The sequence below is a fragment of the Platalea leucorodia genome (genome assembly GCF_965183815.1).
Source record: "Platalea leucorodia genome assembly, chromosome: 13".
In the NCBI taxonomy this organism is placed as follows: domain Eukaryota; kingdom Metazoa; phylum Chordata; class Aves; order Pelecaniformes; family Threskiornithidae; genus Platalea; species Platalea leucorodia.
In genome coordinates this window covers 9,860,814-9,888,585 of record NC_138835.1, presented here as the reverse complement: position 1 = coordinate 9,888,585, position 27,772 = coordinate 9,860,814, and the positions used below count along the sequence as shown (strand labels likewise).

Here is a 27,772-nt window from a genome sequence, read left to right as displayed (position 1 = left end):
ACTCGGAAGGCCAAGGGAACTCACGGAGTTCATTCCCTTCATTTACAGCACCAAAGCACCCGTGGAAGGAGCCCTGAACCCCAGCAGCAGCCAGGGCTGACGGTGAGATTAAGCCCCGGGGTGCCCAGGTGCAGTCACACCCACTGGGGCAGCGAGCAGCCCAGCACCAGCACACACAGCACCCGACTCCATGGTGGGGAAACCAGAGGGCACAGTTTACCCATCCACCAGGGCAATAACGCTGAGGATAGCTCTAAGATCACACAGGGCTTTGCAATCCTAAGAGCAGCTCAACTCCCGGGCTCCGCTGCAATTCCTCTTCCCGAGGAAGGGCGTAGTGACATGTACAGGCTGGAGCATAGAGCATAACAAGCGTTTGCCCAAGTTAAATATTACCCTTCCTAGCGAGATTCAGACTCTCCTACTTTAATTGCCGTTCAGGAGATGCAATTGCACATGACTGCATCTCCTGTTTATTTTCCATCCCTCCCTCTTCGCAACGACGGGCAGCTCTCCCCACCTACGGCCAGCCTGCCCTCCCCACCTTGCCTCCCTTCGCCAGGGTCAGCGCAGCCGCTTCCAAGGAGAAAAAGAGCATCAGCTGCCCGCAGAGCATAAAAGCACAGCACTCACTGGGCACTTGTGGGCACCGCACAGTTAAACGTGCAATAAAAGGCTCTTCAGCAGGTGGAGTGAAATGGTTGCTAACCTCTCTGGCTGGCAGCACTCTCCAGCTGCTGCTGGCTACCGACAGCAAACGTTTACAGTTCAGCGTTTGTTCCTTAGGTTCATTAGGAGACAAAGTAGTGGAAATTCCTGCGTCCTGGACACCATCTCGAAGCAGCAGGAATCCTGACGCCTAAGCCCAATGCTCATGTAGGATCAGGATGAGGAAACAGAGGGAGAGCTTCGGTTAAAAAAAAAAAAAACAGTAAATAAGAATTAAGTGAGCGCTTGGGCAAGCAAGGGAGAGGGAGAACAGGCAGATACGCCCCAGCGCTGCCCCTGAAGCAGGAGGGCAGGGAAGGATATGGGCTGCTCGGGACAGCTCCTTGTCTCCCGGGTCATGGGAATCAGCACGGCTGCAGGAAACAAAGGAAATCCTTTACTGCAGGCAACCCCCCCACCAACCCAGGCACCCTACTCATCAAACAAGAGCCTTAGGACGTGCAGGAAAAAGAGGACATGTGGGGTGGTGCTGCCCAGGAAACGCATTCAATAGGGAGTTTTCATTGGGGCTGTCCTTCACCAGCTGAAGCAATCTAGAATAGAGCCAGACCACAGCAGAGAACAGACGACAGGTTGGATTTGGATTTAAAATTTCTATATACATCACACACCATTTAAATAGATTTTGAATCACTGATTTGTTAGTCTTCCAAATGAGGAGATTAACGATACCCATTGGAGAGTACAAAATTGTCAAGATAAAAACAACTTGAGAGTCCTGGATTTACCGACTCAGTTCACACCGTACAAGCTGCACTGTCTGAAGCTTTAACACCCTGACTTTGATGGAGGAAGAGAGAATGGGACCGTTGTTTAGGATATTCCCAAAAAACCAGACAAAGACCTGATTTTTCAAGCATGTTTTACCAGTTCAGCATGGCTGAACAAAAAGGGTTATCACATGTACAGCCTCATGTTTGCTGCAACTGAGCTGTTCCAAACAGGGGTCCAAGATGTTTCTGGTCAGTGGCTTGCCTCTTACACCAGGCTGGACCATCCCAGTTAACACGCATGAAACAATACGCCCTCCCAGTTGTCATGCTTAAATGCAGGCGCAGGATCTGTGGTTACAGCATCCAGGACGGCATTCATTCTTCCCTCAATTCAGCGGTACATCTTCCACTGCCATTTATGGCTAAAGCATGGTCCAGCTCTTATTTACATCTTCATCTCTGGAAAAAATTAGCGTGGGGAAAGTCCTGCTCCCTGCCTAGTTAGCCCCTGATGCACACGCCCCAGGGGACCACTTCTTGCTATTGGAATGGCAAAACCCAAGGCAGAGATTTTTCGGCCCGGCGGTGGGCTTGCCTATGCCAAGCCGCTGGCTGCTTCGTGTCTCTGAGCTCGGCAGGGCAGGGCGTGCTGGTGGGGACACTCGCCACGAACCACCCCAGGGGAGGTGCACGGCAGGGCGCAGAGTGCAACCCTCAGCCCGTACTAACACGTTTAGCCTGGTAATGCCCCAGCACCACGATGACTACTCCTAGCAGCAGGGCAGCGTCCACCACCAGAAGCCACAGGCTCTCGTCTGACCTGACGCTGGGTGTTTCGACTCCTTGCTGGTGCTAAAACCCCAGAGCCAGCAGCACACACTGCAATACTGCGGTCAGTACCTGCTAGTGAAAATAAAGTATCCTGCAACTGCTTCAGCCCTGAAAGCATAAAGGCTGCCTTGCAGCATGATTTGCACCGTGGAGACTGCATCTAAGGAGAGATCCCTCTGTAGCAATACCCCAAGACTGTCCCTGTTGTGGTTTCTTTTCCATACATTGCCAGGTCCTGGGAAAGCAGCCCTTTCAGCTGCCAGGGAAGGAGCACTGCCACAGCTCCACGCTACGCCTCAGCCTGGCTCGTCTGCTGGAGAGCCTGTCAGCCCTTTCAACTCCTAAAAAATTCTCCAAGCTGAAATTCTTCAATCACGTGGGATTATTGTTGTCCGAGATTTTAAAAGGCAGCAGCTCAGAGCTCCCTGCCAAGGGTACTTTCACCACAGAGTACCATTAAGACCCACAGCAGCTTGGCCTCCGCAGTACGATTACAGAGTTGTTCTTGTCTGCAATAATTAAAGACTGCGCTGCAAACAGTCGGTACAGCTGCTGTGTTTTTATAGGACAAAAAAAAAAAGCTATCAGAAGGAGGATGCAACTTTCAAGTTCCAGCATACAAACCATTACCTATGGGATTTTGTAAGAACTCTGACGTCCTAAGACATTTATTAGCTTTGTTGTAAGCCATGTAGCCTTGGAATACATAACATTTTTGATATGGTTTTCTTCTGCCTGACAAGCAAACTGGTAATACAGCTGCTGTAAATAAATTAACCAATTCCATTATCAGAGTAAGGAATGACTTCATTGGAAATAATTCATCCCTCTACCTATGAAATTATTTAGCACTTAACTAAGAGACTACACATCGCATCACCACCTGTGTGACGCCTTCCTCGGTGTCAGCAGAAAAACAATGGCACCAGAAGCAGTTTGGGATGCCTTGAATATGGGAAAATGGAAAAACCCTTGTCTCCATCACCCGCACCACAGACCTCTGCCATGCGCTTCGGGACCAGACCTCAGCACATGCCAGACCCCTTTCCGGGGAGGTCAGTACAGGGAAGCGCCATGCCCCGTGGCTTCTCCCAGGATCATCCTCCTCCTCTCCCACCCTCTGCTGACTCGTCCCTCCTGCTCAGCCACGACAAACATTTGCTAACAGCGCTGCCGCCCCGGCGCCAGTCATAAGAAAACTCTAAACCTTATCACGGGAAAGGGGGGGGCGGAATAAAGCGCCCTGGCATCAGAAACCAGATTCACACCGCCCTTTACCACAAGCACGACACTTGCAGAATTGTGCCTAACGCACTACCTACCATTAAGTTACATATTAATCCTAGATAAGCAGAAACAAGGCTATTAAGTGAGTGAGCTCAGCAAGGGATAAGAGCATCCGCAGCCTCAAGCTGTAACCAGGGTTCAGGATCCATCACGGGGCAACGGGGACATTGCCGACCACAAGGGATGGGAAGTTTGTGGTCCCCAGACTCCCACCCCACCAGGTTTTGCTGGGTTTATGTGAACAGGGGAAAAACCCAGTGCAAGTTCAGCATTTCAGCTGCTGGTGCAGCTTGCCCGTCAGCAGGCTGCAGGGATGGGGCCCTGGGCACCGAGCCCGGCCGCCCGCAGCCTCCCAGCGGCACAGGGCACACAGCACCCTGCCCATCCCGTCGCAGGCAGGAGGCGGCCGTCACTGTCTCCTCCCGCCCCAAGTCACTACCCCTCACCTATGCAATGGCTCTGCAATTGCTCGGGGATTTTCAAGCCAAAGTTCTGTGTCAGCCCTCCTCGCAGCCCTGGAGAGGGACGAGCACACGCGAGGGCACGTTGAAGATAGCACAAACCCCCTCCCTTCCACTCCTCCCCCTCAGAAACACCTTTAAGCTCCTCACACACAGCAGCAGCAGTTTCTTTAAGAGACTTGCGTGTTTACCGAGGGATCTGACCACTCGCTCATTGATATGAGCAACAGGGCAGGGGAAAAAAAAAAAAAAAACTAATCAATTCCAGCCTGCCTGCGCCCAGAAGTCAAGCTCTGCAAACAAGTTAAGACTCAGACATTTGGCTACCTTGGAAAAGATAAACACACTGGCAACAGGAGGCCAGCGCTCCCCGGGGTTAGCAGCCTTCCTCAGCCCCACGGGGGATGCATCCCCCGCCATGCCCAGCTCGGCCTGCACTGCCCCAGCCTGCCTACTGCACAAACTCCTTGGGATAAGGAGGCAGCACTCGCAAACGAGGAGGGAAATTAATTTCTAATGGGTGGGCACATCCCTTGGTTTGGGTTCAGGAGCAGGGTTTAGACATGGCGGCTCCGGGAGCCCATCCACGGGGGCTGGTGTGGGCACACAGCACCCAGAGGCTGCGCCAGCCCCCACCGCAGCCTGCAAACAGGACCTGGGTGGGCAAGAGCAAGGCAGAGTGGGAGCTGGGGAGCAGCTCGGTGCTTTGCCACCACAGCACAAGGGTGGGCTCTGGGAACACCGGGAGCATGCTGGCACCTTCCTGCACCACCAAATCCCAGGAAAGAGGCAGGGTGAGACACCGCAGCCCAAGGGGATGCTTGGCTTGCAAACAGGGAGGGTGGGATGGCTCAGAAATATGACGACTAAAAGCAAATGTTGGCCACCTCCTGCACGGAGGCAGTGCCAGACCTGTGGCATCTCCCTGCCCTCAGTCTCAGACACACAGAGGGAAGTCCCTGTGCTCAGCTGAAGCTGTGACCCCGGCATGGGCTTCCCTGCCCTTACCCAAGCAACTCCCTGTGACCGTACACAGAGCCCAGAGGTACCAGCTTCCCATTTCTATCCCCTCTCACACCCAGCTCCCATTTAAGAACCTCCTTGGCCTCCATTCCCCACAGCACTACTGGAAAGTTAAACTCACAAGTGCATCAAGTGTGCTATGAGGTCTTAGGGATGGCATGTTTCCTTTGCATCCTAAAAAAATGCACCAGAACACCACGTATCTCGATGTGCATCTCATGAAGATGCACCAGAGCAGCTCCCTGGTGGTCTCGGGCACGGGGCAGCACGGCATCGCCTTGGCAGGCGCCAGCAGACCCCATGCAGGACGGCTGGAAGCAAAGGCAGCTTCGTCAGGGGCTTAACAACCTTCTCCTCTCCCTCTGTGAACATCTTCTCCCTTCAAACGGGCAGGGCTGGCTATTGCAGACACCCCCAGGTTTGGGAGGGCTGCAGAAACGAGCTGGGCAGGAGGCGAGGCCAGGGCCCCGCCAGGCCAGGGCAGCCCCAAGGGGCCGTGGGGAAGGAGCTGATCGGGGCTGGCGTCCCACAGACCCTGCCCACACCAGCCCCTCCAACCCACCCAGCATGGCACCAGCCTCCAGCGATGCAGCAGCCCACCCTCCTTCCAGCTAAGGCACCAGCCTTTCCCTCCACACTGGATAACGAGATTTTAGATTACACCAATTTATCCACTCAAGTTATCCGATTTGTCCACGTCATGTTTGCTTCTCCAAGGTATTACAGCTAAACACCATCCTCCTCTGCTCCCCCCATCCTCCTCTCGGCCGAGCCCTTGGCAGTGCTTTGCAGACACAGCCCTACAAATGCCACGAAGCTCTTCAGCAGCATCCTGCAATTTGGGGGATTTCTGACCCACTCCCGAGCCAGGTGCAGATGCAGTGCCCCAGATGCAAAGATGGGAAACAGCAGAGAAATTTAATACAGGTTGTTCATCTGCAAATACACCCTTTCGCTGACTGTAGCGGAGTCCTCTTCCATCAATGCTGGTTTTTAGCCCTTTTGCAGGCTCAGGAGCCGAGCTGGCAGGGGAGCTCCCCCAGCCCCGACTCCAGGAGCCCGCTGCCGCACCGGGATGGAAGGACACAAGCCTCACATGGGAACTTCCACCTGCACAGTTTTGGTACCCATCAAATGCAAGCGACACCGAGAGCCCTGGCCACGACCAGGAACCCGCTGTGCCCCCAGCACAGCCCAGGGACACAGCGGCTGCAGCCCAAGGCAGGGCAGGGGACAGCAGCTGGGGGAGGGCAGCGCAGGGGGAAAGGGCTGGTGTCAGCACCCGCTGTGAGCCCTGCTTTGCTATCAGCTTTCTGCAACGCAGCAGCAAACGAGACAATTACTATGTTGACTGGTGGGTTTTTTTTTTTTAATTAGGTGAAAGCAGGGTTAACCTAGAGCACCCTGAAGCTGGGCAGCCCCCCTGGCACAGCTCCCTCCATCTGCTCCTACCCTACGGCCCTTCCCAACCCAATGCACAGAAGCAGCAAGCCTGGAGCTGCTTAACAGGGCCAGGTACCAGCAGACACCCCACTGCTGTGGCCTAGAAACTGTAAGACCATTTGATACAACCCAAGACACCAGAAAGCCAGTGATGACAGGATGAATGCAAGCTAGCAAGCCTGCCAAGGCCTCTGAAACACAAAAGGATGCTTGACCAATCCTTGCCTGTAATTATAAATGCAAGTTAGGGCAGGAGGATGCACAAGGGGCTTGGGCTGGAGGAGAATTGAGGCAAAGCCTCATTTGCAGGTTTGATTCGCAATAAACTGAACACGAGAACACTTTGCACCTGGCTGTCACACATGAAGCTCAGCCAGCCCCACGCGAGGGCTCAGGCCACATCCTTTGGGGGCAAGGGACCCCCACACCCGCAGCACAGAGGGGACACGGCTGAACTTATCTCCCTGCCTTTACCATAGTGTTATCTCTGCTGCAGCATGCAGCAAGGCAAAAACACAAGGAGGTCTGAGAATGGGAGGGGAGAGAAGTTTGCAAAGCCCCAGCACTGCTTTAAGTGAAGGGGAAGGAGCAGCGATGCTGCGGGGAGCACCGGCACCTGCTGCTGCGTGAGAACTGCACAGTTTGCTTTACCTCAAAGCACAAGTTGCCAGTATCTGTCCCCCAGCCCCGACTCCTCCAGACAAGCCATGTGGTATTTTCTGTTCTGCAGGCAGTGCAGACAGTCACGTCCATGGAGTGGGAGAGCTGTGAGCTGCGGTTGCCCTTCTTATGTTGAATGGTATCAAGACGGAAGATGGTTACTGGAATAAACTTCTCTTTTTAAGAAAGAGGAAAGGTGATTTGAATAGCTGGTGTATTTTCAGCAGCTCGCTCGGCTAAGTTGGGACAGCTCACTGCATGCAGGTGAAGCAGCACTGGGTGTGCTCGCAGCACACCGACCACGGACATGGGGACAGGGCACCCATGAGCACCAACACACCTCTCAGCAAAAAACTCCAATCTTGCAAGAAAGAGATAGCCGTGCCCCTTGGACGCCCTTGCCCTACCACTCCAAGCAGACCCTGGCAAGTGCAACAGCTCTCAACCGGAAAATCATTTTAAACTTGCTTCAATATCTGCTTAGAGCGATGCTTCCTTCTGCCTGGTCTACCACCCGGGCCCCTCCTGCCCCGCGCACCGCTCACGCTGCCGGGGTGCGAGCAGGGGGCCAGGCACCTCCTTGCCTCGTGCCACGGCAAGCTGCGGGCAGAGCAGTGCCTGCCCGTGCTGAGCTGCACAGGAGCCCCGTGGCCGGCAACCTGCTACCCCAGGAAACGGGGAGAGCTGCTCTTGCTGCAAGACGTGGGCTCCCACCGCACCGTGTGCCTCCAGCACAGCAAAGGCCAGAGCAAGGAGCGAGTGCCTCTAGGCTAAAAGAGCAGTAAGGAGCATCATCTGCTTTATTCCTCTGCAACCAGCATGAGCTCCTCCGCTGTCACAGCCAAAGTCCTGTGGGATCCCACAACAAAGCTGCTGCAGGGACCAGGACAAGGGGAGACAAGACCCTTGTGAGCTCCAGCGCTGCTGATGGCTGCTGCAGGGGCCTGCAGGGCTCCCTGTGAAAGTGCTGGAGAATCTGGTCCCTGCTGCAGAGCCACGCAAGCTCACACAAAAGCCACAGCTTCTTTTTTAGAAGGTGAAAGCCTGACTGCCAAATGCCAGAGTATCGCCCTTACCTGCTAGTATGGAGTTTTATATATCTGGAAACATGGTTGCAAACTGAAAGCTAGAAAAGGAAGCCTTTTTTCCCCAAATCCTCCGAGATGCTGAATGACTAACAACATTCACACGCTCCTACCTCCTCATCGCTTCAAAACTTTTCCCATCTGGTCACTGCTGCGGTCTGAAATCTGCCTGCTGAACTACCCAGCTTCTTCGAAAGCAAGCCTGGCCACACAGAAACACAGCTGAATAACATTCTCACTCAATAGCTCGTCTCCAGGCCAGCATTTTCAAGGGCTTTGATCCATTTCAAATAAGGCAATGAGCTTAGCCCCTGATTAAATACATAGCATAATCCACGTAAATCTTGTTAGCTGAGAAGCAAGTCACTCGTCTCACTAGTTGTGGGTGGCATTGCATTTCGCCACCAGGCAATCGGGGCTGCCTGCACCACAAAGGTACCTGTCGGGGGCACATCCCAGACAGGCAGAAGTACTGGGGAAGCTGGTGATCGCAGCAAGAAGGCACACTGCTTGCCACCACCACTCCAGCAAGCCCATACGATTTCAAGGCACAGAAGTTCATGGGATCCTTCTGCAAAGCCTCCCTCCATAATGGGCAAAAGCCACCCACAGAAAGAGCTTGCCCCCTCCCTGTTGGAGAGCACAGGTGGGGTGCTTTGGGCTCACCCTGCAGCCAGGGCAGTGGGCACCCAACAGCCAGCAAAGCCCTGAAAAAAAAAAAAAAAATCCACGGCAAGAGAAACACTGACCCTGAGCAAGGGAGCCAGGCTGCAGCATGGAAGGAGGATGTGCTGCAGCTTTGGGGGAATTTCACACCATATCGATCATGCTTCGCCTTCCTTGGGAGGAATAAATCAGTAGCACAGCATTTGTAGAGCCTTAGCAGAAAGGCCTGGGTGCCGAGTGGGAAGCATGCCACGACAAGGGCGACTATCCCTGCTGCCGGACAGGCAAGAGCCTGGCTCTGGGTGAGATGGAGGCGTGCAGCCAGGGTCAGCCTCACACGCACGCCCCGCTCCCAAGGGCGGCATCGCCGTCTGGCTGCTCCGGTCAGCTCTCACCAGCCGTGAGAAGGAAAAGCAGCACCACTTCCCTCCCAGGTCCCAGGCTGCCTCCCCGCACTTCCCAGCGCAGACGCCAGCGCGGGTGCACACGTGCTGGTGCTGTCCCCAACAGCGGGACATGGGGGGGACGAGGCAGTTTGGGAAGTTGGCAAAAAGAAACCCTCCTTCCCCGGGCAAGCCCCGCTCCTCTCCTGCTTGGCTCTGGGATAACTATAAATTTGCAGGTGAGTCTTTCAAAGCACACAGAGGCAGAACACCGAGCAGGGGAGGACTACGAGGATGCTGTTTCCCAGCCCCAAGGATGCTCCTTCCCAGCCTGAGGCTGCGTGACCCCGCTCCCCACCAGCGATTCACCCTGCGGCCGCTTCCACCCAAACAGAAAATCACGCTAGGATGTGGGACAGGAGAGATCTGCTCCTGAGATTACAGTGTATTTATTGAGTCATTAGACAACAAATTCCCTGAAAAACACTCTTGCTCCCTATTTCTCTCCAGGTTTCAGACCCAGCAGGTGGGGACAAGCTCCATGGGGAAGTGATCCCCCCCCGGGGCTGATCCCAACCTGGAGGCAGGAGCCCTGCAAATCCCTGCTCCGTGCTGCATCAGCAGCTCCGAGGCTTCCCGCAGCAGCCAGGCACGTTTCAACAGCCGCTGGACGGATTTTGAGTTAATTTAACCATGTTAACACGTTATGTGGCTTCTGTCATCTCAATTACCTTAAAAAGCCCAGGCATAGATCTCAGGGGGAGCACGGGGGGGGGAAGCCTTGGGCACACTCCCAAAGCACAGTCTCAGGCAGATCAGGAAAAAAACTTCACAGGATTTCAAAACCAAAAAAAAAGCAGCCAACAGAGGCAGTATCTGCTTTAATCAAATACTAGCCAGGAAGGCTCAGCAGAGCAGATCTTGCCAGTCACCAGCTGGCATAGCAGGAATCAGCCTTTTAGCATTGGTATCCTCACCCAGAGCCGGGCAAGGGAAAGGGCTGCCCGCAGAGGAGCCGGGATGATAAATGACAGCAGTTGAGCATTGCAGGGGCATTTCACCACTTCAGAGGTTGCTGCTGTAACAATCTTCTCTGACTCAGCAGCTGAAAGGGATGCCGGGAAGGAAGCACCATAAAAAAAAAAAAAAGTCATGCATTATTAATATGGACTCTGGCAGCAAGACATGAGTTGGAAAAACACTGAGGGGAAAAAAAAAAATATGACTGCAGAATAAGAGCGAGCTGCATGTGTGGAAGCATTTCACACTCCTGCAGGAGTTGCTGTGCTCGCAGGGCTGCTGCGGCCGGGGGCCACCCTGTGCCGCTCCGTGGGGTCCCCAGCTCCAAGGGAACCCCGCATTTGCCCATAGGAACTTAATATCCACTATTTTCTCCCTCAGAGCAGGTTGCTGCAGCCCTAGTGCAGGAAACACCACACGCCTTGGGCATGGCTCACACCAGTTTCAATCTGCGACAGCTCTGGGCTTTCCTGCCATGGAATACAGCCATTTTAGACTGTTTATTTACCTGTGGTCTGTGCATCACTTGCCGACTCCGACCCCCTTTGCATCCCACCCCAGGCAGCCCCCCAGCCCAGGCAGAGCCCCAGACACACCATCGCCATGGTTATTTTAGCAAGGGCAGCCGTTGCACAGCATGCCCAAGGCTCCCGCGCCGCAGCTGGCAGCCTCCTGCCAGCACGTCCACTGACGCAGAGGGCGTGAAAGGCAGGAACGGCACTGAAACGCTTTCCTTTTCCTGCCAGGTAGGCGAGGGAAAAAAAAAAAAAAAGAAACACATCAGTTAGCACTTGACTACCTGGTGCACTGCAGTGTTTGCTTTCCTCTTTTATTCTGTATGCTTTGTACCTTTTTTTCAGAGGCACTTTATAAACGTTAGCATTCACATAGCCATCTTCACCATTTTCCATCCAAAATCCTTGCTCAAGACATGGCCTCTCCCAACCTGCTGCTGAGGGGAGACACCACAATTTAAGAGTGCATGCTCCCCTATCGCCGGCATCACACAGACCTCCGCCAGCTTGTCCTCCTTGTTGCAGGGTAACCCTCTGATCCCTGCACAGGAGCCTTTTGGCAGCGTATCAGCATATTTAAAGTTTCAGCACAGCTTGGTCCCCAGCCTCTCCAAAGCGAAGGAGGTGGCTAATGCAGTGCCAGGATTCGAGAGGTTCCTTTGATTGTTTGTATGGCAATAGCATTCAAGTAAAACAGATCAATTATTTTGCCATAAAATTCCCTAGATATGCAAACAAACACTGGCTGAAGACTGCTTATACCACAGCCCAACCTACAGCTGTGCAACGGGTTTTTTGCCTGTATTTGCTTTCTTCTATTACGTGTGCAGTGGCATCCTCCATACAGAAGTATTTCCCAATCTTTACCTTTCAGATTAGAAAGGCACAGGGAAGGAACAGCTTTGCGGGTGCTGTCTCACACGCAGCCCTCCTGCAGCAGGCTGGGAGCCCAAAGCCCAAGCAAGCATTGCACAGCCGTGCCCCCACTCATTGGGGCAGGAAAATCGCAGTTTGCTAACACAGCAAGCTCCCATCAAGCAGGGAAACTGAGATACAACCCAGAGAAAAAACCTGTGGTGCTATTTGAACATACATCCCCTGGAAGCAGGCTTTCCCCTGCAGCAAGAGCCGGGGGGACAGGGACGGGCACCCCGGCTGGGGTCCCCTCTGCTGCAAGGGCTCTTCAGAGGGGCCCGGGGATGCGACCCGCGCGTGGGGCAAGGGCTCTGGTGGGGTTCATGCCAGCCTGGGGATGCCACATACAACTGCAGGCTTGCAAAGGTAAGAGCCCGTTGGTTTGGGGCCTCAAAACCAAAAACCTAGAAAAACGAACTTCAGGAAGTCATGCACAACATGGCCACATGCATTCAGCTAAAGCCCAGCCCAAGCAAGCGCTAACCCCCCTCGCCTCCCCCGTGTAGCCAGGAGTGAGGTAGGAGCTCAAACTGAGCTTCTTGCACCCCTGAAGTAATATTTACATGCCTTGGAAAAACAAAGTGTCAAATAAAGTGCACTAAAGCTTGTGGCTTTATACAAAATACCTGCAGTCACTACAGAGCACAAGGGATCCCACAAACCTGCCTGCCCCCCAGGCACAACAGCCTGCTACTTCACTTTAGGTTTGAGCAAGACCAGCAAACCCCAGAAAATTTCTTTTGCAAGGGAAAAAGGGCACCACCGCCCTGCCCGTCACACTCCGCACCATAGCTGCGCCCACGAGGACGCTGCCCACCGAGACGGGGGTTACACGTGCTGTCCCTCCGTCACCCCTGGGACCCTTCCAAGGAGCAGATGAGGATGGCCGGGAGCAGTTTTCCTGCCGGGCACTGACATCACCCCTCAGCTTTTCAGTCTACCTTTCCTTTCAAAATAATAGCAGCTCCAGAGTAATGCTAAAAGCCCTGGCATTTTTAATGTTCTCAATTTCATGTTCTCCAAAAAAACACACACATAAACATCTCAAAAATTTCTGATTTGGGGGTTTTTTTTTCTGCCTTTCAACAGCACAGTCCACTATACATTTTCTGCTCCATCTCTCAAAACAGGACTAATACCCACAGTATTCAGAGCAAGTGCTAGAAAACCTCCACACACACATCAACCATCCTAGCGCACCAGTATTCAAAATGCTGTCAGACAAAACCACGGTCAGAACAGTCCAAATGCAAAGGAGAAGGAAAAGCCAGTATGAAAATAAACTTTACTAAAATAACCCAGCAAAGCTTTTGTCAAAGTAAACACACATTTTATTGTGACAATGATGCCTTAAAAATAAAGCTGTTCAGGGAAAGATTTTCTCGCTCTGTATAGCTGCGTACCAGTTTCTCTTCCAGACTATTTATCCCTTGGTGCTGCCACAGGGAGAGCAGAGGGCTCTACAGAGCCTTACCCAGCCAACAGCCCATCGGCCCCAGCCAGCACCACCAGTTGAGGGTCACCGATGCCACCCTTGTGAGGTTCCCCAGAAGTTTCAATAAAATTAAGCATTTAAAGACTCCGTGCACTGCTTGGATATTAAAATCCACCAACAGTAACAGCATTCAAATAGGGACAAGTGCAAAAATACAGCTCCCCACATTGCTCATCTCCATTCCCTCCAGTGGTCCCCAGGGCATTCATCGTACCCTGCAGAGCAGACGCTGCCTGAGTTAATGCAATTAATGAGTCCACCTGGAAAAGAGGCAGACAATCAGCTCAGGAAACAAAGCAGCAGTGTCAGAGCCCTTATCTCCACCACAGCCAGCAGCCACCTGAAGTGACCGAGCACCTGCTGAAGCCTTGGCCTTCCACGGCTTCCCAATCCCATGAAGATCAGGTCTCCTGAAGTCTGGGCTGACAGCACTAACGGTTTGCTGTACGGTTTGGTCCATTGCAAATCACTGAAGTTTTGGTGCATTTAATTTGCAGGAATGAACTGGTACATGGAAGCTTTTGTGAGTGCTGATCAGCTTCCACAAGCCAGGCCTTCCAGAGATAGATGGATGAAACGTGAACTCTTCACATACTCTCTGCAGTTGCAACACCTGGCGAGCCACCAACAAAATAACCCAAACCAGACATGCCTGACAGACAACACGGGTGTTTACAGGCAAGGAAAACCTAGTAATTCACCTGCCCTCAAAGAAACCCTGTAATTTGTTAGCCTTGACCAAAAGGTGGTCTCCAACCAATGCTCTGCACCACCAGCGCCTTGGGTGCATTGGCAGAGTAGCAGCTCTGTGCAAGCAGGGCTGCAGCCGCTCTCCTGCCCACGTGTGCCTTTTAGGAGACTGCTGGAAGAAAGCAGTGCTACCAAAAGAGCTATTTCCCACAGCTGCCACCAGTCTCCTTCCACACATAGCACAAGAGATCCTGAGCTCAAGTTCTCCTATCAAGAAACACTCGAGGATTTCTTATTACCCCCAGTCACTGTCAGATCTGATGACTGCAAAAACTTCAGTGGGATACACTGAGGAACTGGGCTGTTCCTTCCTTAGGTTGCGAAATGCTGCTTGGCAGATCTTTTGGAGAGAGGAGGGTGAAGGAGGGCAGTGCTGCCAGTGTCTTCATCGTAAGATACAACACTCCCTTACACTGCAGAGGGAAGACCTAGAAGATGAAAGCCGGGACTACAACAGCACAAACCTCGTTTTTGTATTCCAAGCTGCACCTTCAGCTTCTGTCCCTGCTCGAGCAGTGCCCAGCCACCCAGCAAGCCACTGGCAAACCCAAAAGGACACCTGTACCCAGCCTCTGCCTGGCCGAGCCAAGGCCACCGTGGCCCACTGGTGTGCTTCGTGGATGAGCTGGGCACCGGCACCCCGCTGCGGCCAGCATCCCTGGCCCCCTCGCTCGGGGCTCTGCACCACCATCCCCTTTCAGCCTCTCTCCACCACGTCCGACCAGGCTCCTCCTGCTCACGTCCCCGTGAGAAGTGCACAGAAGGCAAAAGCAGCAGCTACCCGCTCCCCCACACGACCTCCCCGCTCCCCTCGCCCGGATTCACCAGCCCTGGGACCTTCCTGGGACCACAGCCACCACTTTTCCTCTGTTCCTCACCACCAAGGGCAACTCAACCACTTCCCACAGTACCGTGGTCCTCTCAATCTGGGGCAAGCTGGTGGTAGCAAAATCTCTTGCCATTTTCACCCCTGGAGCTCCTCTGTGCTAAGATTTGCCAGGCTGATGTATTAAATAACCAAATCAGATCGGTCACGTTCAGCCATATAATATTCTTGCATGGGACCAAAGCAGCAAATGAGCCATACAACGGAAGCTGTGGTCTCCGCAGTACTGCTCCGCTGTCCACTGAAACGCAGCGTGGACGAATAGCGTTTCAAAGCACTCCTGCCTATCGAAATCAAGTTCTTGAGCCGTAAATGTAATTCAGGGCTAACACTGCTACCTTGTGCCCTGCACAACCAGTCAGGAGCAATTTCTGGTAAGTTTTGAGGAAGTAAAGCCAGAATGAATTGCAGCGCTCTCACAAAGCTAACAATCTTTCACCCGATAATTTAAATTCTCTGCATTATTTTCCTACATCAGATCCGACCAAGCAAGACTCCTGTGCAGAGCTAAGTTTAAAAAAATTAAAATAAAATAAAAAGGCTCCAACATCTGGAGAGACAACAAGGGAAGAGCCAAGAGCAGCTACCCGAGCACCAGGGAAGGCCACTCACCTCCCTCCTCCCAGCCATGCAGCAGCCACCCTCTCCACGAGGACCAAGTCCAAGGTCTGAGAAATTCCTACTGTTGCAGCGAGAGTTATCAAGATGAAACAGCACCTGGCAGTGCAAGCAGCTTGTAAAAGCATCACTGTTTTCAGTTGCAGGAAGGAATTCCCTTGATTTCACAGGCTCTGTTAAAAGAGCACAAAACCAGCAAGATAAGACATTTTCAGGGAATGTAGCTTAGCTCCTTGGAGGACCTTTGCTCCAACACCAGGGTCCGGGCACGGACAGAATAACTCTGGCAAGCCCATTTCTGCACATCCCCTCTGGAGAAGCAAGAGGCACGCAGGGCAGTTGTCCCAGGAGGGCGAGAGCCTCAGTGCCGGGAATGAGCCTTGCAAAAAAAACCTGCCAAGATGCACACTGGATTCCAGAGCAGAACAAAACGGTTCGCCCCATGCCAAGCTCTGCTTATTCCAAAGACGAGGCCAGTGCCATTGCACATAATTAAAGCACAGTTTGCCTCGCAGCCCTTTACCCTGCTGATGCCACTCACAAGACCTCCAAGCAAGGTAGTGAGCAAAAGCAACCTCCCCACCTGTACAAGCATCACCTCGTACCTGCTGCTCACAGGGCTTCCCCGGCAGGCAGCGGGGACCCGTGCAGACACGAGAGCATCTCCTGGAGCCTCCAGCCACTGCATCTCCACCAGGCCCGCCGTGCCTCGGCCCCAGCTCACCGCGGAGCAGAACAATCGGCTGCCTCATCCAGTGCACAATGGCCACGATGAGACAGACCCACATAATCACCCCAGCCACGGCAGGGACAAAAGCAAGCAGACGCCAGGGAACGACGTTGAATAAAAGGGGAGCCTGCTGTATTTCTGCCATCAGCTGGGTCTCTGGCAATTTAATTTCCAAGGTGGCTTTGGGAGCCCAGGGATGTAAATTGTTAGGGTGGTGTGGTGGGGAGGACACGCGGGTATTGGATGCGAGCGCTGGGAAGGAGGCGGCGCTGGCTGTTTACATTGGATTGCTCTGCACAAACTTGAGGCCACAAGAAAATTTCAGTTCTGTGGGAGGAAACCTTGGTGAAGGACAGAAGTGAGGAGCTACCCCAGGCATTGCATAAACCAGGACACAATGCAAACATAAGCCCCAAAAGCTCTGGGCTCCCCATGGGTACCAAGCAGGGTGATTTGCTGACAGTAAACATTAATTTCTTCCTGCACTTCCGTCTCAAGCAGACCGAGGGCACGCTGGCATTACCTCGCTTGCAAGGAGCCAAACACAACGGCTGGCTGGGCAACGGGCCAGCGCCAGGGTAGGCAACCCAAAGCCTAAGCTGGGCTCCCCTTCCCCATCCCCAAAGGGCACCAGGAGCAGTTTTCCAGCTTTCCCACCCAGCAAGGGAGCCGGCAAGCGTGCCAGCTCCACACCAATGCGCTGAGACAGCACCCAGAAGTGCAACTGTCCCAGTTTTCTCCCGGCACTGGCGCACAACTGCTTGAACACAACAAACCTCAGCAACGCCAATGAATCTTTTTTGCCTCTCAAACCAGGGGCTGAGGGGCAGGCTCGGCGCAGCTCTGCCCTCTGCCACGGTGACAGCACGCCCTGCCACAGGGATGCCCGGATCCTCGCTGCCATCCCACCACGGGGCCGTTCCCAACCCAGAGGGGCCGATGCTGCCCCAGCAGGGCAGGCTGGCTCCAGCCTTGGCACCGCTGGCCACTGACCCCCATGACCAGAGGTTTGCTGTAGAAGCCCCTTCTCAGAAGCCTGCAGCACCGAGCAGATGAAAACCCATCCAGGCCCAGTCTCCAGCTGGTTCAAGATCGCTTGCAGCTTCAGGTCCTGTTTATTTGGATTTTTTAATTAAGGTACAATCAAGGAATGGATTAATCACTCCTCTGCCCATGGTTTAGCCGATGAGCTGCAAGTCCTTCTTCAGCCACTTCCCCAACATGTCTGGCAAGGGACAGTTTTAGGGCAGAGGCTTCTTCAGGCCCTTCAGCAGCCAGAGAAAACCAGCCCAGCCCTACCCCACTGCACAAGACGGCGGCGGGCAGGCCAAAGGCCCCCAGAACACCCCACTGACGGCATCTCTCCATCGCACACCACACGGTCCATTTATTAAAATCCCCAGCTCTGCTCATGTCCTAGCTCACTGACTTTTCTTTCAAGCTTCTCCTTACTGTTCTGGCCTGAAAACAACTCCCTCCAAGTGCCGGGAGGATGAGCCCAGCTGCCCCAGGGATGCTGGGCTGGGTTTTCATGCCGAAACATTTTTGGCTGAAAGATGAAGGGGGGGGGAAGAGGAAGCAGATTTTCTGTCACCTGATGGGGAGATGACTCAGAGCATCACTGACATCCATGTGAGTAGATAGACAGGGAGTAGAGACAGGGGTAGAGACAGGGTACCACCCTTCACCTCTCTGCCTTCTCTTCCAGCATCACAGATAGCGGGAACACGGGGTGGGATGTGACCATGTTATCCACGGTCCACGTAGGGAAAGGCCTCTGGGCACAGAGCTGGTTTTAAGCAGCATTTTATACCCTACAGCATTTCCAGCACCTCTAGGACTGGTGACCACACAGAAGGGGCACAAAATGAATTAGACAACTCTAAAAAAGAAACAAAACCATCCTTATAAGAGAAGTTTCCTTCTGAAACTGTACAGCTATTCCCTCTGGGCCCAGAGATGCCCGTCCACAGCCACGCCACGGCTCTTACAGAAGACATCCCCTGCACCTGCCCTGCGAAGGGCTGCAGGATGCATCTGGTAAAACAACTGCCAGCCCCACGACAGCACACGAGCAGGCCGAGTCAGGCTGCGTTCATAGAGGGAGCAGGCGGCGGCTGCGCCACCTGTTAGCACCAGTGTGAAATCGTCCTCCAACGGAGGCAAGAGAGTGGCTCGGCAGCACCGAGGCCACCGGCCAGCCCATGGGGACAGCACAGCCCTGGGCCACCGAGCCAGGGAGGAGCGTGGTGGGGAGGCCCTAGATGCGTGTCCTCACCCAGGCTGCCCCCAGGACACGAGGCCCAGGAGCAGGGCTTCACACACCAGCCAACCCCTGCTTAGCCCCACAAAAGGCTCCCAAAGCCCAGTGGCAGCCCTGGGACATCATCTGTAAATAAAACCTGCAGAAGCCACCTTGAAAAGCACACGCAGGTCTCCCTGGGGTGTCCGAGCTAGGGATGGCATGAGCAATGCCAATGACATTTCAAGGAGAAACTCCCATTTGCAAGATTTTCTTTTTTTAAAGGGATTGTTTTTAAAAATTAATTGTTGTCAAAGTCCAATTGAAGGCCAAACCGCGAGCCTTGGCTCCTCGCAGGAATGAGATACGCTGTACGAAGACAACAGCTGCTTTCCGAGGCACGACGGCGAGCAGGCACGCACCAGCACACGGTGCTGGCCATTTTCGTACGCGGCTACTCCAGTCCCCTGTGAAGCGCACTATGAAAAAGAAGATAGGAACGGGTACGCTCTCCTTCTAAAATACACAGCTCTCACCCTCCCTCTTGACAACAAGAGTAGGATTTCCACCAGAGAGCGAGTTTAGACCACAAACACTTGGACAACGCTCCACTTCAAAACAAACTCTCCGGCAGGCAGCGGGCAGGCAGGCGGCAGGCAGCGGGCTCGCCGCCCCCCTGCTCGGCCCTGGCAGCGACACCGCTCCGGCCCCGGAGCCCGGGGAAGCCCCGCGGGGCGCGGCCGGCAGCTCCCGCGGGCCCCTCCACGCAGCGGGGACCGGCACCCCCGCCTGTGCCCGCCCCGAGCACCCCCCCCGCCCCGGGGAAAGCTCCCCCCTCCCCCGGTTTGCGGGCTCTCCCCGGCGCCGGCGGGAGGCGGAGAAGCGCTGCCCTGCGCCGAGCGCCGGGACACCGCAGCCGGGGGCGCCGGGCCCGGGCCGCCCCTCTCCGGGCAGCGGCCGCCGGGGATGCCGCGGCCCCCGGGCCGGGCGGGCGCGGATTACTCAGCGTTTCCAGCGGCAGACGGCGCAGCCCCCGCCCCGCGCCCCGGGCCTCGGCCCGCCGCTTACCGATGCCCGGCGCCACATAGACGAAGTAGAGGAAGGAGGAAGAGAGCGAGAAGAGGAAGAGCGCGGCCAGCAGCGAGCGCCGGGGCAGCAGCCGCCAGGCGCCGCGGGGGCCGCGGGGCCACCGCATGGCCGATGCGCCGCCGCCCTGCTGCCGCTGCCGCCGCACCGCCGCCGCCGCTCACATGCGCCGAGGCCCGGCGGAAGGCGCCGCGCCGGGGCCGCTCCGAGCCGCCGCCCGCGCCCAGCGCCGCCGCATGAATGAGCGGCGGCGGGACGGGGCGGGGAGGGGCGGGCGCGCGGGGCGCGAGGGGCGGGGCGGGGCGGGGCGGGGCGGGGCGCGCGGGGCGGGGCGGGGCGGGGCGCCGCGGGGACCGGCTGCAAACTCCCGCCGCCGCCGCTGCCGCCGCTGCTGCGGCGCCCGGGGATCCTCGGGGGAGACCGCCCCGCTCCCGGGGCCGCCGGCTGCGGCCCTGCGGCACTGCTGGTGGGCCTGGGGCGCCCGGCCGTGGGCCTGGGGCACCACTCATGGGCCTGGGACACCGGGCAGTGGCCTCGGGACACCCGGCCGTGGGCCTGGGACACCGGGCAGTGGCCTCGGGACATCTGGCCACGGGCCTGGGGCACCACTCATGGGCCTGGGACACCGGGCAGTGGCCTCGGGACATCTGGCCACGGGCCTGGGGCACCACTCATGGGCCTGGGACACCGGGCAGTGGCCTCGGGACATCTGGCCACGGGCCTGGGGCACCACTCATGGGCCTGGGACACCGGGCAGTGGCCTCGGGACATCTGGCCACGGGCCTGGGGCACCACTCATGGGCCTGGGACACCGGGCAGTGGCCTCGGGACATCTGGCCATGGGCCTGGGGCACCACTCATGGGCCTGGGACACCGGGCAGTGGCCTCGGGACATCTGGCCACGGGCCTGGGGCACCACTCATGGGCCTGGGACACCGGCCGATGGTCCTCAGACACCCAGCAATAGTCCTGGGTCACCCAGCAATGACATTAGGATGCCTGGCAATGACATTAGGACACCCAGCCATGGACCTGGGGCACCACTGATGATGGTCCTGGGACACCCAGCAATGGCCTTGGGACACCCAGCCATGGGCCTAGGACACCTGCCAATGGTCCTCAGACACCCAGCAATGACATTAGGACACCCAGCAATGACATTAGGACACCCAGCCATGGACCTAGGGCACGACTGATGGTCCTGAGACACCAGGCAATGGCCTCAGGACACCTGGTCGTGGTCCTGGGGTACGACTGATGGTCCAGGGACATGGGGCAATAGCCCCAGGACACCCAGCAATGGCCCAGGGCAGCCGGCAATGGCCCTGGAACACCCTGCAATGGCCCCAAGACACTCAGTAATGGCCCAGGGCACCCAGCAATTGTCCAAGGACACTCAGTGGTCCAGGGACACTCGGTCATGTTACTGGAACACCCAGAAATGGCCCCAAGACACCCAGCAATGGCTCAAGGCACCCGGCCATGGTCCTGGGACACCTGGCCATGGTCCTGGGACACCCAGCCATGGCCCAGGGTATGCAGCAAGGGCTCAGGGCACCCAGCTACGGTCTTGGGATGCCCAGTAATGAACCTGGGACAGCCAACACCAGGAGAGCAAGGGCTGACCTCCCCCAGCCCACCAGGCAGCAGGGGTCTGTTTGGACGAGTGCTGGGTGCCCCCCAGACATTGCGTGGGAGGAGGCGCAGCCTGAGAGGAGGTGATGGGCACAGATGGGGGGAAGTGAAGAGGGGGCAAAGTCGCCACGGTCAATGCAATAATTAGCACCAGCAGCAATCAGCAGCCCAGTCAGTTAAAGAGTAATTAAGTAGTTTTGCATATGTTTGTGGGCAGTTCCTCCGTTGTGTGTAGGAGGAGTTGGAAGGAGATACGGAGATGCCTGAAAATGAAAAAATGGGAGAGAAGAAACACCATCCCCATCAGGGGAGCCGGGAGAAGTAGCTGCAGAGCAGATGGGGCCCAGTCCAGCCCACAGAGCTGTGTTTTTTGCCTCATTTATGATTGCAGGATCTGTGTAACTCAGACTTTGTTTGGGGGAGGCTGGAGGAAGAGGTAATTCCTTATTTCACCAACAGATAGAGCTGAGAAAACCAAGCAGGGACTCCAGGCCCAGGGCGGGAAGCAGGGCTGCGGAGCAGGGTGGGCAGCAAAGGCAGCGGCACCTCCAGGAATGATGGGCTGTGGCATGGGAGACGGGGACAGACCATCTGCCAGGGTGTGCCCGGTGTGTCCCCGACTGCCTCCGCACCCCGGGGGGTGAGCCTCTCCCCGGCAGGGAACGAGGCATTGCTCAATCCAAACTTCCGACCCAGCCAGACGGTGACTGCCTGGCTGCGGGCTGCGGGTGCCCAGTGCCGGCCTCACGTCAGCCCCGGGCCAGACGATGGGATAAAGGACTCTCCAGATACAGCTGTGTATCACAGTAATCCCGGGAAGGATTAGCCCCCCTTCCAGTCTGGATGCAGTAAGGGCAAATAAAGAAAACAGTTCCCACGTTCGACAAATGGGAGACAAACACCCTCCTGTTAGATACACAGATTGTCAGAGGAGGGAGGAGATAAAAATAAAGTAAAAAAGAGCAGGGATTAGCAGAAAAGTAGAAATCTCTCTTTAAAAGGTAAGGCATTAATTTTCTTAATGTGCTAAGGTGCAGAAGGATCTTGAGGACAGAGGATCCTCAAGAGCCGGGAGGCAGAGGAAAGCAGGGATTTCCCTGGAGAGGCTGCATGAGCTGCGTTAACTTCAGGAACAAGGAAACTGGCACTCGTTTTCCAGGATTGCCACACCACCACCTTCAATGAAATAAATTAAATCCTGAGCCCTGTTAGTTTCTGGGAGCCCACAATACTCCAGCAGAACTGCATGGCCAAGTGGTGGCTGGATTTGCTGTTCGCAAAATAGCTCTTATCCAACTCCTAAAAGGATGCCTTGGGCAAGGAAACCCAAGAAGATTTCTTGCTTGGTTTTTGATTTGTTTGATGCAGACATGGTCAAAGGTGAGACATCATCGCAACCAATAATCTAACCTTTTGAACATATTTAATTAGCAATGACATTGCTGGAGGAGCCACCCAGAAACTCGCTTCCAGGCCCAGGCTGCTGCAATAAGGACTGTCACGGAGGAGTGAAGTCAGGGAAGCCCTGGAGCCACGCCGGAGCATGCCTGCCCCGCTGCCCCGGCTCTGACTCACCTCCCCTCTCCCTCTCCCAGGGCTCAGCTCAGCCCCAGTCAATCCACTTCACTTTCCCCCTTTTCTTTTTGCTTACTTTCTCTTTTCCTCTTCTCCCTGCCCTGCCCCTCCGTCACATCCCAGCTAAGGGATTAGCAACACGCACCAAAGCCATTCTCCCTCCCTTCGCCCTCTTCCAATAAAATAAGGTGAAACAGCAAGAAGGGTTTAAAAGTTTGGGATCATTCCATAGGGCCAGGTTAGGACTTCAGGGTGGGAGCACTTCCAACCAGGGCTGTCACCGGGAGCGCGCGAGTCCTGGCTCTGCCCCACCACCTTCCTCCGCCTGCCGTGCTCCAGCCTGCACCAGCTACTCCAGCCCTCCCAGCCTGGGGCGGATGAGCAAAGACCTTCTTTCTGCAGGGTTTAACCTACCGATGGTGTCTGAGACACTTAAAGGAGGGCTTGTATGCGCAGCGTTGCCGGCAGCCTGAAGGGGAAGGTAAGGTCTGTCGATGCGTGGCCATGAGCAGGAACGGAGGGACAGGTCCTGCCAGCACCTGCACTCGCAAGAAGATGTAGCTGCACCCTTAGAGCACATCTCCACATAAAAGGCATTTTGCATCACTGGAGGGAGAGCTCCGTTTTGATGGCTTGGGGGTGCCCCGGCACAAGTGCGGTTCTCGGAGGGAGGATACGGACACTATTGCACCACGCACAGTCTGGAGAGGTTGGAGCTCCATATTCACAGTGGCACCGACACAGTTGCTCAAGTGCTGTGTGTGGGAGATGAACTTGGCAACTATCATGGCTCACTCCTGATGAACGGCTGGCACGACCAGGCTGGGCGTCTGCAGGCCAGATCCTGCACCCAGCCACGAGAGCACCGGAGCCGCCGTGGGACAGTGCCGAGGAAGGGCCCCAAGGTCTTGGATGGGCAGTGCCACGTGCTCCCGAGGGCCAGCGGGGAGCCGGCGGGGCTGGGGAGTGCTGCCCGGCAGGGTTAGCAGCACAGCCCTGCACAGGAGCTGATCCCCGAGCAGGCAGCCAGGTAAAAGAGCTGCTGCGGAGAATGTAATCCTCAGTTTTGGGGTTGGAAATGGTCATTAAAGGGCTGCTCCGCTCTGACTGCACATCTCAGTGTCACTTTATGCAGTGGGCTATCTAATCCGTGAGGATAATCTTCTGCCACTTCTGTCAAGGACAGATTGTAGCAAGGATGTCACAGCTCGTGCTAGCGTTTTGCAGTCTTTATCGCGGTCTCTGGAGCTTCTGGCACCTTCAGCCCCAATGGTAGAGACTTTCCAGAATAAAGACTCCATCCTGTGATTAGGAAAATGCCTCCGTTTATAAAGGTGAGGACAGTCAGCATCGCACCATGTCAGCCCTCCAGCTGCTCGGCAATGGTGTTTGCTTTCGATCTTCCCTGGAGTTTCTGCTGCCAGATGGTTTGTGAGCAAAGTGGGAACCTGAGCTGTGGCGCTCAGACAGAGACTTGAGGTGGACTGGATGCTGACCAGCTCTCGGCTTTGCAAAAGCAATGTGCTCCCTCTATTTTTTACTAAAAGTCTCTTTTCAACGTGGGGCTTGCTCCAGCTCCAACACAGTGTCATCACCGGCTTTGAGCAGGAGCAGGACATGCATAGTAGGAATGTAAATATTTTCTACATGTACACCCACAGACAAAGCGTACGCAATAAATATTCACTCAGCATATCGTTTGCTGTGTGCCAGATCATGGCCATAATTATTGATGCAGCAGGTTTTCCGAAAGACACAACAGGGTGTGTACTTAATTTGGCAATAAGAGCACACCTAAGTGGCTTTGGCATTTTTGGCTGGGTATTAGACCACTGCCACCCACGGGCGCTGCTATTTTATCTCACATCAATGTGTTGGCAGTAACAGAAAGGAAACCATAGGCAGATATTTGTTTATTAAGATGGAAGAACTCCACCGAATGCTGCAAGATGCTCCTCGCAAGCAGGATTGCTGTAGACCAGTTCTCAGATTATGCCACCCACTACACTTTCTAACAAGGATATTAGGGCTCTGATCTTAATAGCACCTGCACACGTGCCTAACCATAGGGATGGCTCATTCTGCCACAGTCAACAGATGCGTCATACCTGCCAAGAGGAGGCAATATCGACAGAAATGATTTTGCAGAGCTCCATGTTCACTTGGAAGGTGGCTGTCGTCAGAAAAATATGCTAAAATATTAAGCTTGTCACAGCACTTTGCAGAGATTCAATTGATTTCATTGCCTCTGTTTGCGTCAGCCCACCTCTGAAGGCTGATGATCTATCCCCGTCAAAGTGGACTTTCGCAAAGACTCATAAAATGCCTTTGAGATCTAAATATTCTGTCGAGGGCTGTACTTTCCAAAATTTCCCAAGGAAGGAAACTTCAGCAGACAAGAGAGAAAATTATTGTGTAATTTAGCGTAAATTGTGTAATTTACCCAGATTTTAAAATATCACTTAACAAAGTCCCTCTCAAAAAGCTATGACGATGGCTGGGCTAAAATACTGCCAAACAGCCCAAAGTGCCTGAGAGTCAGAAAATAAACAGGCTGTTTTCAGCACACCAGGAGGTCAAAATGGGGATGCCAGGAAATTCTCCACTGGGGCCAGCCTTGTTTGTGGATGGTGTGGAAGAGTGCTGCTCTTCCCTGCTCTGCGAGGGATTGCAGGGACATCGGGCAAAAGCAGATGAAAGGGCAGTGCAGGCAGAAGTGAAACCCTGCCTAACTCCTGCCAGGTGACAGGGATGGAAAGAAACATCTGGACTATTCAGACACAGAGCTGGATTTCAAAACTAACACCGGAGGCAAGAAAGGGGGATGAAATTCTGCCTCTGTTGAAGCCACCTGTAAAAAAGAGTTCAGGACTTCACAGCATGTAGAAATGTGACTGCCTTCCAGAAATCTGGGGACAAGGACAACCAGGAACAAAAGAACATTTCAGAGGAAATTGCTTTCTATTAACTCATAATTACATAATGCAAAATTAACTCTCAAAGGCCAACAGCTTAATTGGATTCCCAAGCGGGGAAGACAGTTGCGTGGTGAATAAGAACCTTCCAGAGCTACATGAAATATGGTGTTTCAAATACAGAATATCAATTCTTCTGCTGTGCAGCAAAAAATGCCCATCACCTTCAATAGCTACAACCGAGGGGATTTTAACCATTTCCACTCCATCGCTGACAGTGCCAAACTACCCAGGTGACCCTACGAAACGGCTCCATTCTGGATGCTTCCTTGCACGTCCAGCCACACAGCTGAATCCTCATTAATTCTGTGAATATATTTGGATATTTTGCTGGAGCAAAGTATAAAGGCTTCCAGCCATCTTAACCTTTTTCCCAGCTTGGATTTTGATTAACTGGAATAAATATTTAATTAGAAAGGCAAAGAGCTGAACCTCTTGACCACCCAGGCGTTGCCTCTGTAGTCATTGGCCTTTGATGTACAAGGAAAGGGCTTGTAGGACTTTCTTAAAACATGTGCAGCCTTTCATTTCTCTTAAAATCGTAGCGAGGTCGGGCTCTGTTTTTGGGTTTGTCACTCAGAAGCAGCTTGCTGAACGTTGCACAAAGTCATTCCTGCTCATCTTGGTCTGACGAGGGGAGGGAAGGCTTGCTTTGCCCCCCCCAGCCAACAGGAGCTTGGGCATTTGTTTTCCAGGTCCCCACATCACTCATATCCCCATGAAAACCACAGGGCTGGAAAGCTGGCGCTGCTGGCCCACGCTTGCCTGCATGCTGCTGGCTCCCACAGCAATCCCCAAGCAGTGACTGCCTGGCTAAATGTTTGCTGGGATGAGCCGTAACGTAGCCGCGGGAAGAGCTCCAGCGTGGTGGGTACCAGGCAGGACCATACTCTGGATGTTTTCCTCCTGTGTAGAGCACCGACGTGGTGCTGACAGGAGCCGGGTGTCGGGCTGCGTGTCGGGCTGCACATCGGTGACAGCACCGGGCGAGAGGCAACCGTTTCGGCTGTGTTCCCTTTCCCCTCTCTGTAACCTGCGGTTTGTCAGAGCACTTAAATACCTGCTTAAAAGTCACCGACTTCAGCAGGGCTTAGGCATGTGCTGAATCAAGGCTTAGGAAGCAGCTCAGCCCGTGAGAGCGATCTGCTAGAACCATCAACGCCGCCCTTTCGGGTTCCCTCTCCTCGAGGCTTAATTACTGCCTGCTTTTGGCACTGGCACCATTTGTGCCGTATGTCTTTATTTTTCCCCGAAGGAGCATTTGCACCTTTACTATATTTATTTTATTTGGAGGAAATCCTAATGATTTTCTTTCATGCTTGATTTTGTTCCTGTTTGCAGCAGGACTCCTGCTGTTGCTCTATAAATATCTGACTCTGTAGTCTTTGCAGGACCGAGTGTGGCTGAGAGCAGAAAAGGTGAAGTCAAGCTAAAGAGACCTTTACCAGCTCTAAAAACAGCTGCTGCTCTTGCTGCTGCAACTGATTTATACCTCATCTGGAGAACAACAGTTCAGAGCCCAGAACTGTTGCCTCTAATGATTTATTTGGCTGTTCTTGAGTGTGGCGACGTGCTGTATCATGTTTTTTGCATGGAAGTGTCACTCTGAGGGAGGTTTAATTGCTTTCAACGTGGATGGTGATGAGAACGCCTTGGAAAAGCTATTTGCATACATTTTCTCGAATGCCAACTTCCTCCACGCTCAGGCAGTCTGAGGCCGCTTCCCTGCATTACTCAGCTTCGCTGGGTGCCTCTGAAAAATTAACAACCAGAAATTCCCCAGCATGGAGCAGAAAGTGAAACTCAGGGCCAGTTGGTTTGAATGTAGGATTATTTGTAACAGCTAAAACAGCAGGAGGCTGAATATGGGGTTGCAAACTATAAACACAGACCGCCCCAGGCCCCCGGCATTCAGGGCTGTATGGCCGACACTGCTGCAGAAGTCCAGGGCAAAGCAAGGGCAAGGGCACTGCCTGGTCCCAGGGTATTGGCTTGACTTGCTGAGCAGAAGAAAGTACATGAGCGGTTTCAACAGTATAGGGCCGGTGT

The 27,772-nt window shown here is 54.4% G+C and overlaps 1 protein-coding gene across 2 annotated transcripts in view; it reads right to left on the bottom strand.

Moving 5' to 3' along the window:
* B4GALT5 (beta-1,4-galactosyltransferase 5) overlaps window positions 1–19,647 on the bottom strand; it is a gene marked incomplete at its 5' end in the record, with an annotated part of 39,325 nt that extends 19,678 nt beyond the window's left edge. Inside the window, one exon of one of the 2 annotated variants that reach the window (XM_082325619.1) lies at window positions 19,521–19,647. In XM_082325619.1, the coding sequence (XP_082181745.1) occupies window positions 19,521–19,647 (127 nt within the window). Of the gene's footprint in view, window positions 1–709; window positions 770–19,520 lie in introns of those variants that run through there. The other variant, XM_082325620.1, reaches the window with a different exon arrangement.
* Window positions 19,648–27,772: the final 8,125 nt, after the last annotated feature.